The sequence below is a fragment of the Oncorhynchus tshawytscha genome, linkage group LG33 (assembly GCF_018296145.1).
Source record: "Oncorhynchus tshawytscha isolate Ot180627B linkage group LG33, Otsh_v2.0, whole genome shotgun sequence".
Classification (NCBI taxonomy): Eukaryota; Metazoa; Chordata; class Actinopteri; order Salmoniformes; family Salmonidae; genus Oncorhynchus; species Oncorhynchus tshawytscha.
Window position 1 is genome coordinate 42,589,941 of NC_056461.1, and position 12,500 is coordinate 42,602,440.

At 48.5% G+C, this 12,500-nt stretch overlaps 1 protein-coding gene across 4 annotated transcripts in view; it reads right to left on the reverse strand.

Moving 5' to 3' along the window:
* LOC112247739 (periostin-like) overlaps nt 1–12,500 on the reverse strand; it is a 73,911-nt gene that overhangs the window by 60,996 nt on the left and 415 nt on the right. For all 4 annotated transcript variants that reach the window (XM_042311110.1, XM_042311109.1, XM_042311108.1 and 1 more), the window contains exon 2: nt 11,052–11,150. In XM_042311110.1, coding sequence (XP_042167044.1) covers nt 11,052–11,150 — 99 coding nt within the window. The remainder of the gene's footprint in view (nt 1–11,051; nt 11,151–12,500) is intronic.

Sequence of the window (12,500 nt, forward strand, 5' to 3'; positions counted from 1 at the left end):
TTTACCAAGAGAGTTCTCATCTATATTTTTTCGTGGCTGTGTATTTACTACCACAAACTGATGCTGGCACTAAGACGGCACTCAATGAGCTGTGTAAGGCCATTAGCAAAAATGCTCATCCAGAGGTGGCGCTCCTAGTGGCCAGGGAGTTTAATGCAGGGAAAACTTCAAATCTGTTTTACCTCATTTCTACCAGCATGTTAAATGTGCAACCAGAGGAAAAAAAATTCTAGACCACCTTTACTCCACAGACAGAGACGCATACAAAGCTCTCCCTCGTCCTCCATTTGGCAAATCTGACCATAACTCTATTCTCTTGATTCCTGCTTACAAGCAACAACTAAAGCAGGAAGTACCAGTGACTCGCTCAATAACGAAGTGGTCAGATGATGCAGATGCTAAGCTACAGGACTGTTTTGCAGCACAGACTGGAACATGTTCCGGGATTCTTCTGATGGCATTGAGGAGTACACCACATCAGTCACTGGCTTCCTCAATAAGTGCATCGATGACGTCATCCCCACAGTGGCTGTACGTACATACCCCAACCAGAAGCCATGGATTACAGGCAACATTCACAATGAGCTAAAGGGCAGAGCTGCCGTTTTCAAGGAGCGGGACTCTAACCCGGATGCTTATAAGACATCTTTTTATGCCCTCTGATGAACCATCAAACAGGCAAAGCGTCAATACAGGGCTAAGATTGAATCATACTACACCGGCTCCGATGCTCGGCGGATGTGGCAGGGCTTGCAAACTATTACGGACTACAAAGGGAAGCACAGCCGAGAGCTTCCCAGTGACACAAGCGTACCACAAGCGTACCAGACCAGCTAAACTACCTCTATACTCTCATCAAGTCAAGCAAAACTGATTCAAGCATGAGAGCATCAGCTGTTCCGGACGACTGTGTGATCACGCTCTCCATAGCCAATTTGAATAAGACCTTTAAAAAGGTCAACATTCACAAGGCCGCAGGGCCAGAAGGATTACCAGGATGAGTACTCCGAGCATGTGCTGATCAACTGGCAAGTGTCTCCACTGACATTTTCAACCTGTCCCTTACTGAGTCTGTAATACCAACATGTTTCAAGCAGACCACCATAGTCCCTGTACCCAAGACCCACTCCAATTTGCATAACCACCCAACAGATCCACAGATGATGCAATCTCTATTGCACTCCATGCTGCCCTTTCCCACCTGGACAAAAGGAACACCTACGTGAGAATACTATTCTATGACTACAGCTCAGTGTTCAACACCATAGTGCACTCAAAGCTCAGCACTAAGCTAAGGATCCTGGGACTAAACACCTCCCTCTGCAACTGGATCCTGGACTTCCTAACGGGCCGTCCGTGGTGATAAGGTTAGGCAACAACACATCTGCCATGCCAACACGGGGGCCCCTCAGGGGTGGCTGCTTTGTCCCTTTCTGTAATCCCTGTTCACCCATGACTGCATGGCCAAACAGAGCTTCAAGTTCCTTGGTGTCCACATCACCATCAAACAATCATGGTCCAAACACACCAAGACAGTCGTGAAGAGGGCACTACAGCTTCCCCTAAGGAGATCGAAAAGACATTGGTCTCCAGATCCTCAAAAGGTTCAACAGCTGCACCATCAAGAGCACCCTGACCAGTTCCATCACCGCCTGGTATGGTAACTGCGTGGCATCAGACCAAAAGGCACTGCAGAGGGTAGTTCACACAGCCCAGTACATCACTGGGGCACAGCTTCCAGGTGGTGTCAGAGGAAGGCCCCCAAAAATTGTCAAAGACTCCAGTCTTAGACTGTTCTCTCTGCTACAGCACGGCAAGCGGTACCGGACCGCCAAGTCTAGGTCCAAAAGGCTCTATCAGCTTCTACCCCCAAGCCATTAGACTGCTGAACAGCTTCTAACCCCAAGACATAAGACTGCTGAACAGCTTCTACCCCCAAGCCATTAGACTGCTGAACAGCTTCTACCCCCAACACATAAGACTGCTGAACAGCTTCTACCCACAAGCCATTAGACTGCTGAACAGCTTCTACCCCCAAGACATAAGACTGCTGAACAGCTTCTACCCCCAAGACATAATACCTCTTGTATCTACACCAAACCTCTTGTCTCTAGACCAAACCTCATGTATCCAGACCAAACCTCTTGTATCCAGACCAAACCTCTTGTCTCTAGACCAAACCTCATGTATCCAGATCAAACCTCATGTATCCAGACCAAATCTCTTGTATCCAGACCAAACCTCTTGTCTCTAGACCAAACCTCTTGTCTCTAGACCAAACCTCATGTATCCAGACCAAACCTCATGTATCCAGACCAAACCCATTGTATCCAGAACAAACCTCGTGTATCTAGACCAAACCTCTTGTCTCTAGACCAAACCTCTTGTCTCTAGACCAAACCTCTTGTCTCCAGACCAAACCTCTTGTCTCCAGATGAAACCTCATGTATCCACACCAAACCTCATGTATCCAGACCAAACCTCATGTATCCAGACCAAACCTCTTGTATCCAGACCAAAGCTTATCTATCTAGACCAAACCTCTTGTATCCAAACCAAACCTCTTGTCTCTAGACCAAACCTCTTGTATCCAGTCCAAACCTCATGTATCCAGACCAAACCTCTTGTCTCAAAACCAAACCTCTTGTCTCCAGACCAAACTTCATGTTTCCAGACCAAACCTCTGGTCTCTAGACCAAACCTCTTGTATCCAGACCAAACCTCTTGTATCCAGACCAAACCTCTTGTATCCAGACCAAACCTCTTGTCTCTAGTCCAAACCTCTTGTATCCAGACCAATCCTCTTGTCTCTAGACCAAACCTTATGTCTCCAGACCAAACCTCTTGTCTCCATACCAAACCTCTTGTCTCTAGACCAAACCTCATGTATCCAGACCAAACCTCATGTATCCAGACCAAACCTCATGTATCCAGACGAAACCTCTTGTATCCAGACCAAACCTCTTGTCTCTAGACCAAACCTCATGTATCCAGACCAAACCTCTTGTATCCAGACCAAACCCATTGTATCCAGACCAGACCTCATGTATCCAGACCAAACCTCATGTATCCAGACCAAACCTCATGTATCCAGACCAAACCTCTTGTATCCAGACCAAACCCATTGTATCCAGACCAAACCTCATGTATCCAGACCAAACCTCTTGTATCCAGACCAAACCTCATGTATCCAGACCAAACCTCTTGTATCCAGACCAAACCTCTTGTATCCAGACCAAACCTCATGTATCCAGACCAAACCTCTTGTATCCAGACCAAACCTCTTGTATCCAGACCAAACCTCATCTAGACCAAACCTCTTGTCAGACCAAACCTCTTGACCAAACCTCCAGACCAAACCTCTTGTATCCAGACCAAACCTCATGTATCCAGACCAAACCTCATGTATCCAGACCAAACCTCTTGTATCCAGACCAAACCTCTTGTATCCAGACCAAACCTCATGTATCCAGACCAAACCTCTTGTATCCAGACCAAACCTCTTGTATCCAGACCAAACCTCTTGTATCCAGACCAAACCTCTTGTATCCAGACCAAACCTCATGTATCCAGACCAAACCTCTTGTATCCAGACCAAACCTCTTGTATCCAGACCAAACCTCTTGTATCCAGACCAAACCTCTTGTATCCAGACCAAACCTCATGTATCCAGACCAAACCTCTTGTATCCAGACCAAACCTCATGTATCCAGACCAAACCTCTTGTATCCAGACCAAACCTCTTGTATCCAGACCAAACCTCATGTATCCAGACCAAACCTCTTGTATCCAGACCAAACCTCATGTATCCAGACCAAACCTCTTGTATCCAGTCCAAACCTCATGTATCCAGACCAAACCTCATGTATCCAGACCAAACCTCTTGTCTCTAGACCAAACCTCTTGTATCCAGTCCAAACCTCATGTATCCAGACCAAACCTCATGTATCCAGACCAAACCTCTTGTCTCTAGACCAAACCTCTTGTCTCTAGACCAAACCACATGTATCCAGACCAAACCTCTTGTATCCAGACCAAATCTCTTGTATCCAGACCAAGTCAGAGTAGCATTATAATAACTTATTGATCAAACACTTTATTTATGTACCAGTCAATGGGTTTGAACCAAATGGATAGAAACACATCATTCTATACACTGCTTTAAAAGTTTCCCTTCATCACAAAATGTGGTATGACTTTTTACGTGACACAGGCAAAAAACGCACACACACACGCATTCACGCACACACACACGCATTCACGCACACACACACGCATTCACGCACACACACGCATTCACGCACACACACACGCATTCACGCACACACACACCAGCATTCACGCACACACACACGCATTCACGCACACACACACGCATTCACGCACACACACACGCATTCACGCACACACACACGCATTCACGCACACACACATTTATGTACCAGCATTCACGCACACACACACGCATTCACGCACACACACACGCATTCACGCACACACACACGCATTCACGCACACACACACACGCATTCACGCACACACACACGCATTCACGCACACACACACGCATTCACGCACACACACACGCATTCACGCACACACACACGCATTCACGCACACACACACGCATTCACGCACACACACACGCATTCACGCACACACACACGCATTCACGCACACACACACGCATTCACGCACACACACACGCATTCACGCACACACACACGCATTCACGCACACACACACGCATTCACGCACACACACACGCATTCACGCACACACACACGCATTCACGCACACACACACGCATTCACGCACACACACACGCATTCACGCACACACACACGCATTCACGCACACACACACACGCATTCACGCACACACACACGCATACACACACGCACGCACACACACGCACACACACACACACACACGCAGGCACGCACGCACGCACACGCGCGCACGGGCACACTCACACACACACACACACACACACACACACACACACACACACCATCAGGATACACAGAGCAAGCCTAGACAAGAGGAGAGAGAGACAGAGAGAGAGAGAGAGAGAGAGAGAGAGAGAGAGAGAGAGACAGAGAGAGAGAGAGAGAGAGAGAGAGAGAGAGAGAGAGAGAGAGAGAGAGAGGGAGAGGGAGCATTCACGCAGAGAGATAGAGAGAGAGGGCGTCATGGAGGAGAAAGAACGAGATAGAGAGGATTCCATTCATTGCACATGATGTCAGTAGACAAGCCCAGAGACCTGTCAACCCAGAGTGAATAGAAGATAGGGAGGAGGAGGAAGATGAGGGGGATAGAAGAGGAGGGAGGTAGAGGGAGGTGTAGAGTGGAGGAGGAGGGAGGAGGAGGAAGAGGAGAGAAGAGGAGGGAGGAGGAACAAGGTAGAGGGAGGAGGAGGAAGAGGAGAGAAGAGGAGGGAGGAGGAGCGAGGTAGAGGGAGGAGGAGGGAGAGGAGAGAGAGAGGAGGGAGGAGGAACAAGGTAGAGGGAGGAGGAGGGAGAGGAGAGAAGAGGAGGGAGGAGGAGCGAGGTAGAGGGAGGAGGAGGGAGAGGAGAGAAGAGGAGGGAGGAGGAACAAGGTAGAGGGAGGAGGAGGGAGAGGAGAGAAGAGGAGGGAGGAGGAGGGAGAGGAGAGAAGAGGAGGGAGGAGGAGCGAGGTACTACATACTACAGTTAATAGTCAGAACTGGTCTGTGCAGAGAGAGAGAGAGAGAGACAGAGCGAGAGAGAGAGAAAGGGAGAGAGAGACAGAGAGAGAGACACAGACAGAGAGAGAGAGAAGGGGAGAGAGAGAAAGAGAGAGGGACAGAGAGAGAGAAAGAGAGACAAGGGGAGAGAGAGAAAGAGAGGGACAGAGAGAGAGTGAGAGAGAGAGAAGGGGAGAGAGAAAGAGAGAGAGAGAGACAGAGAGAGAGAGAGAGAGAGAGAGAGAGAGAGAGAGAGAGAGAGAGAGAGAGAGAGAAGGGGAGAGAGAGAGAAAGAGAGAGGAACAGAGAGAGAGAAGGGGAGAGAGAGAGAGAGAGAGAGAGAGAGAGAGAGAGAGAGAGAGAGAGAGAGAGAGAGAGAGAGAGAGAGAGAGAGAGAGACAGAGAAAGAGAGAGAGACAGAGAGAGAGAGGGAGAGAGAGAGAAGAGAGAGAGAGAACAGAGAGAGAGAAGGGGAGAGAGAGAAAGAGAGAGAGAGAGACAGAGAGAGAGAGAGAGAGAGAGAGAGAGAGAGAGAGAGAGAGAGAGACAGAGAGAGAGAGAGAGACAGAGAGAGAGAGAGAGAGAGAGAGAGAGAGAGAGAGAGAGAGAGAGAGAGAGAGAGAGAGAGAGAGAGAGAGAGAGAGAGAGAGAGAGAGAGAGAGAGAGAGAGAGAGAGAGAGAGAGAGAGAGAGAGAGAGAGAGAGAGAGAGAGAGAGAGAGAGAGAGAGAGAGAGAGAGAGAGAGAGACAGAGAGAGAGAGAGAGACAGAGAGAGAGAGAGAGAGAGAGAGAGAGAGAGAGAGAGAGAGAGAGAGAGAGAGAGAGAGAGAGAGAGAGAGAGAGAGAGAGAGAGAGAGAGAGACAGAGAGAGAGATTATCATCATAAAATACTATTTTGTCGTTCTAAATACAAAATACATTTGCACGTACACACCTTCAATACAAAAACATTGTTAGTAACGCTGGATAAGTGTCTGCTAAATGACAAAGATGTGAAATGTAAATATAGAAAATTAACAATTGAAAGCACACTGGGTATTAATATTGGCCTTTTTTTTAAAGGGTGGAGCTAATTATAATAATACCCAGCATGCTTCGCGAAGATTAATTTATATTTAGTTAATTTAGCTGTCACTCTTATCACACAATAGTACCATCAGACTTCTGATATGCAGGGTGAGCCGCTGTAAAAATTGGTATGGAAAAGCATTTTGTATTTTGAATATACATTATATTATAATTATATATTATAATTACAGGTCTTCTTGTTAAAAAGTTTGGATCTTGTTATTTCTAAAACATAAATACTGCTTTGGATTGTAATTCAAAATGAAAGTACATATTTCAAATTTTCTGACAAAATGTCAAAATCATAAAATCATTTTCTGAGTCAAAATCCGAGATCTACCGCTCCTATTTTTTTTAAAACATCACTAGTTGCCTAACCAACATTAACCAATTAAAATCAGTTCTGACGTTTGAACAGTAGACTACAGGTCCAATACATTACCACTGCATATTGGCTGTTCTTCAATTGTCCTGCCAATGTTGTTCTCCTCAGAGCATTATGTAACGATATATGTTTTTTTTAACATAGCTATATGATCACACATAGATCATTTGTTGTATTACTTGTGAGACACAGCTTAATATAGTGAATAACATATGAATAACTTAATATCTATATATTTTTACTGGACTGATGGTCAGTCTGAGTGGAGGGAAGGAGGAAGCTGAGGGAGGAGGAAGCTGAGAAAAGGGGACACCGTTTTCCAGCTGATGGCCAAACTCAAGTTGCACTGCATTATTTCTGCCTCATGCACCAATTCATGTTGTTACTCCGATGACCAGAGAAAGTGAGATATTCCTCAATATTAAAAAAGACACAAGCCACTAATGATAACAACACATGGAAACACGTTGCTATGCTTCATCCATTAGAGCTGCAGTGCTGGTCGCAGCGTGAAACATAGGGAGAAAGTGCATTTTATGGCTCATAAAAGTTATGAACAAAGTGTTGACACTGATGAATAACAACTTATTCATGAAATACTCAGCAGCTCTTTGCTGTATTCAATAGAAGTAATAATCAAGAACAGCTCAAGGACAGAACAACATCATTTAAAATGGTACGCGTAGCCTACATACCAATACATACACACAAACTATCTAGGTCTAATAGGGGAGAGGCGTTGTGCCTAGAGGTGTTGAGCCGAGAGGGTTTGTGCCTAGAGGCGTTGTGCCTAGAGGCGTTGTGCCTAGAGGTGTTGTGCCTAGAGGTGTTGTGCCGAGAGGCGTTGTGCCTAGAGGTGTTGTGCCGAGAGGCGTTGTGCCTAGAGGTGTTGTGCCGAGAGGCGTTGTGCCTAGAGGTGTTGTGCCGAGAGGTGTTGTGCCGAGAGGCGTTGTGCCTAGAGGTGTTGTGCCGAGAGGCGTTGTGCCTAGAGGTGTTGTGCCGAGAGGGTTTGTGCCGAGAGGCGTTGGCGTGTTGTGCCGAGAGGTGTTGTGCCGAGAGGCGTTGTGCCTAGAGATGTTGTGCCTAGAGGTGTTGAGCCGAGAGGGTTTGTGCCGAGAGGCGTTGTGCCTAGAGGTGTTGTGCCGAGAGGCGTTGTGCCTAGAGATGTGTGCCTAGAGGTGTTGAGCCGAGAGGGTTTGTGCCTAGAGGTGTTGTGCCTAGAGGCGTTGTGCCGAGAGGCGTTGTGCCTAGAGGTGTTGTGCCGAGAGGCGTTGTGCCTAGAGGTGTTGTGCCGAGAGGCGTTGTGCCTAGAGGTGTTGTGCCGAGAGGCGTTGTGCCGTTGTGCCTAGAGGTGTTGTGCCGAGAGGCGTTGTGCCTAGAGGTGTTGTGCCTAGAGGCGTTGTGCCTAGAGGTGTTGTGCCTAGAGGTGTTGTGCCGAGAGGCGTTGTGCCTAGAGGTGTTGTGCCTAGAGGCGTTGTGCCTAGAGGCGTTGTGCCGAGAGGCGTTGTGCCTAGAGGTGTTGTGCCGAGAGGCGTTGTGCCTAGAGGCGTTGTGCCGAGAGGCGTTGTGCCAAGAGGTGTTGAGCCGAGAGGTTTTGTGCCTAGAGGTGTTGTGCCGAGAGGCGTTGTGCCGAGAGGTGTTGAGCCGAGAGGGTTTGTGCCTAGAGGTGTTGAGCCGAGAGGTTTTGTGCCTAGAGGTGTTGTGCCGAGAGGCGTTGTGCCGAGAGGTGTTGAGCCGAGAGGGTTTGTGCCAAGAGGTGTTGAGCCGAGAGGTTTTGTGCCGAGAGGGTTTGTGCCGAGAGGGTTTGTGCCGAGAGGTTTTGTGCCGAGAGGGTTTGTGCCGAGAGGGTTTGTGCCGAGAGGGTTTGTGCCGAGAGGGTTTGTGCCGAGAGGGTTTGTGCCGAGAGGGTTTGTGCCGAGAGGGTTTGTGCCGAGAGGGTTTGTGCCGAGAGGTGTTGTGCCGAGAGGTGTTGTGCCGAGAGGGTTTGTGCCGAGAGGTGTTGTGCCGAGAGGCGTTGTGCCTAGAGGTGTTGTGCCTAGAGGTGTTGTGCCGAGAGGCGTTGTGCCTAGAGGTGTTGTGCCTAGAGGCGTTGTGCCTAGAGGTGTTGTGCCGAGAGGCGTTGTGCCTTGTTGTGCCGAGAGGCGTTGTGCCTAGAGGTGTTGTGCCGAGAGGCGTTGTGCCTAGGGCGTTGTGCCTAGAGGCGTTGTGCCTTGTGAGCCGAGAGGTTTTGTGCCTAGAGGTGTTGTGCCGAGAGGCGTTGTGCCGAGAGGCGTTGAGCCGAGAGGGTTTGTGCCTAGAGGTGTTGAGCCGAGAGGTTTTGTGCCTAGAGGTGTTGTGCCGAGAGGCGTTGTGCCGAGAGGTGTTGAGCCGAGAGGGTTTGTGCGAAGAGGTGTTGAGCCGAGAGGTTTTGTGCCGAGAGGGTTTGTGCCGAGAGGGTTTGTGCCGAGAGGGTTTGTGCCGAGAGGTTTTGTGCCGAGAGGGTTTGTGCCGAGAGGGTTTGTGCCGAGAGGGTTTGTGCCGAGAGGTGTTGTGCCGAGAGGTGTTGTGCCGAGAGGGTTTGTGCCGAGAGGTGTTGTGCCGAGAGGCGTTGTGCCTAGAGGCGTTGTGCCTAGAGGTGTTGTGCCGAGAGGCGTTGTGCCTAGAGGTGTTGTGCCTAGAGGCGTTGTGCCTAGAGGCGTTGTGCCGAGAGGCGTTGTGCCTAGAGGTGTTGTGCCGAGAGGCGTTGTGCCTAGAGGCGTTGTGCCGAGAGGCGTTGTGCCAAGAGGTGTTGAGCCGAGAGGTTTTGTGCCTAGAGGTGTTGTGCCGAGAGGCGTTGTGCCGAGAGGTGTTGAGCCGAGAGGGTTTGTGCCTAGAGGTGTTGAGCCGAGAGGTTTTGTGCCTAGAGGTGTTGTGCCGAGAGGCGTTGTGCCGAGAGGCGTTGAGCCGAGAGGGTTTGTGCCAAGAGGTGTTGCGCCGAGAGGTGTTGCGCCGAGAGGTGTTGTGCCGAGAGGTTTTGTGCCGAGAGGTGTTGCGCCGAGAGGTTTTGTGCCGAGAGGTCATCTGTTTTTTTTCTACCAGGTTTGCAGGTTATTTGAGCAAAATGAGATGGAAGGACGTTCCATGCACCAAGGGCTGTAAATAATACTGAATGCTTTCTTGAATTTGTTCTGGATTTGGGGGACTGTGAAAAGACCCCTGGTGGCATGTCTGGTGGGGTAAGTGTGTGTGTCAGAGCTGTGTGTAAGTACACTATGTAAACAATTTGGGATTTTCAACACATTGATGTTTCTTATAAAAAGAAGTGATGCAGTCAGTCTCTCCTCAACTCTTAGCCAAGAGAGACTGGCAGCACAGTATTTATATCAGCCCTCTGATTACAATGAAGAGCAAGCTGATAGGTCTGCTGTTAGAACCAATAAAGGTTGCATTTACCACTCTTGGGTAGCAGAAATACTTTGGCTCCTTCCAGACCTGAGGACAAATACTTTCCGCTAAGCTCGGATTAAAGATCTGACAGATAGGAGTGGTTATAGAGTCACATCCCATCCTCAGTAGCTTTCCATCTAAGTTGTCAATGACGGAGGTTTGTCATTATTGATCGATAACAATGTTTTTTCAAAACTTCCAACTTGCAATGTTTTTTTCTCTATATATTACATTGACAAAATGTTGAGTGTTGCAGTCCAAGCAGGTTCAAGTGAAACTCGCTGATTCTTACAAACACCATGAGAAATACATCTGTCTATTAACAGAAGTGGTTGACCTATGACATTTCACCTCCGACCTCTGTGACACCCAGCACAGAGGTCACACACATGCAGCTTATGTAATGTGAATGATACCGTCATAGTGTATATACGTGTGTGTGTGTGTAAAACAATGTGTTTTAGAGTCAGAGGTGGTGACTTACGCCTTCTTCCCACAGATGGAGCCCTTGTACCAGTTCCTACACGTACTGAAGTACTTCTTCTTAGTGCCCATCACCTGCTGTAGGGCACACACATTGGGTCTGAGGGAGGGAGGGAGGGAGGGAGGGAGGGAGGGAGGGAGGGAGGGAGGGAGGGAGGGAAGGGAGGGAAGGAAGGAAGGGAGGGAGGGTAGGAAGGAAGGAAGTAGGGGGAGGGAGGGGTTGGGAGGAAGAAAAGGAGGGGGAGAGGAGGATGGGGTGAGGGTGGGAAGGAAGGGATGGGAGGGAGGGAGGGAGGGAGGGAGGGAGGGAGGGAGGGAGGGAGGGAGGGAGGGAGGGAGGGGAGGGAGGGAGGGAGGGAGGGAGGGAGGAGGAGGATAGGGTGAGGGAGGAAGTGGAATGATGGAGGAGACGGGGGTAGAGAAGAGGAGACGAGATGGGTGAGGAAAGGGGCAGGGAGAAGAGAGGAGTGGGGAGCGGGAGAGTAGAAGGGAGGGGTAAGGAGGAGGACGAGGGGAGGAAACGAGAGGGGACAATGGGGCGGACGGGGGGAGGGAGAGTAGGGAGTGGGGGAAGATGTGTGAGTAGGGTGTAGATATAAATTAGCCTTCAGGGTAAAGCTGAAAACATTTCTCTACCTTAAGTACGCTGGTCTTTCAGACGTTGTGAATGACACTGGGGAATCGTAAAGAATTTTCCAGGTTTTGAATCAATGTTTTCATTGATGCTCCTGAACTCATTATTAAACCAGTTTGGGGTTTTGTTTAACACTGTTAAAAATACCCCATAATAACCATTTAAAATGATGGACATTACAATCTGTGTTAAAAACAAAAACAATGAATAGCTTCTAACCATGTAGTTCGTAGTATAACGTTTCTTTAAAGTATTGTTGTTAAACCTCCGTATTACATTGTTTTAAGAACAGTTAAAAAATATCCTCACATCTCTAGATTGCTCCTCTACAAACACAGAGGCTGTATTAATGATTAATTATTATTATTAATTATTAATTAATATATATTAATTATATGTTTTATTGAGGATACAACTAAAACCCTTCAGTTATTTACACAAAATAGTGTCGCTGAACATCCCTTTCAGCTACCTGAGCAGTACTACAGTCAGATGGTTGTATTAGTGCGTTATTGATACCTGGAAAATGTCCACTCACAGGAGAGCAAAGAGCTATCCTTCCTTCCATCATTCACCAGTCTCTCTCTCTCTCTCTCTCTCTCTCTCTCTCTCTCTCTCTCTGTCTCTCTCTCTCCCTCTGTCCCTCTCTCTCTCTCTCTCTCTCTCTCTCTCTGTCTCTCTCTCTCTCTCTCTCTCTCTCTCTCTCTCTGTCTCTCTCTCTGTCTCTCTCTCTCTCTCTCTCTCTCTCTCTCTGTCTCTGTCTCTGTCTCTCTGTCCCTCTCTCTCTCTCTGTCTCTTTCTCTCTCTCCCTCTCTC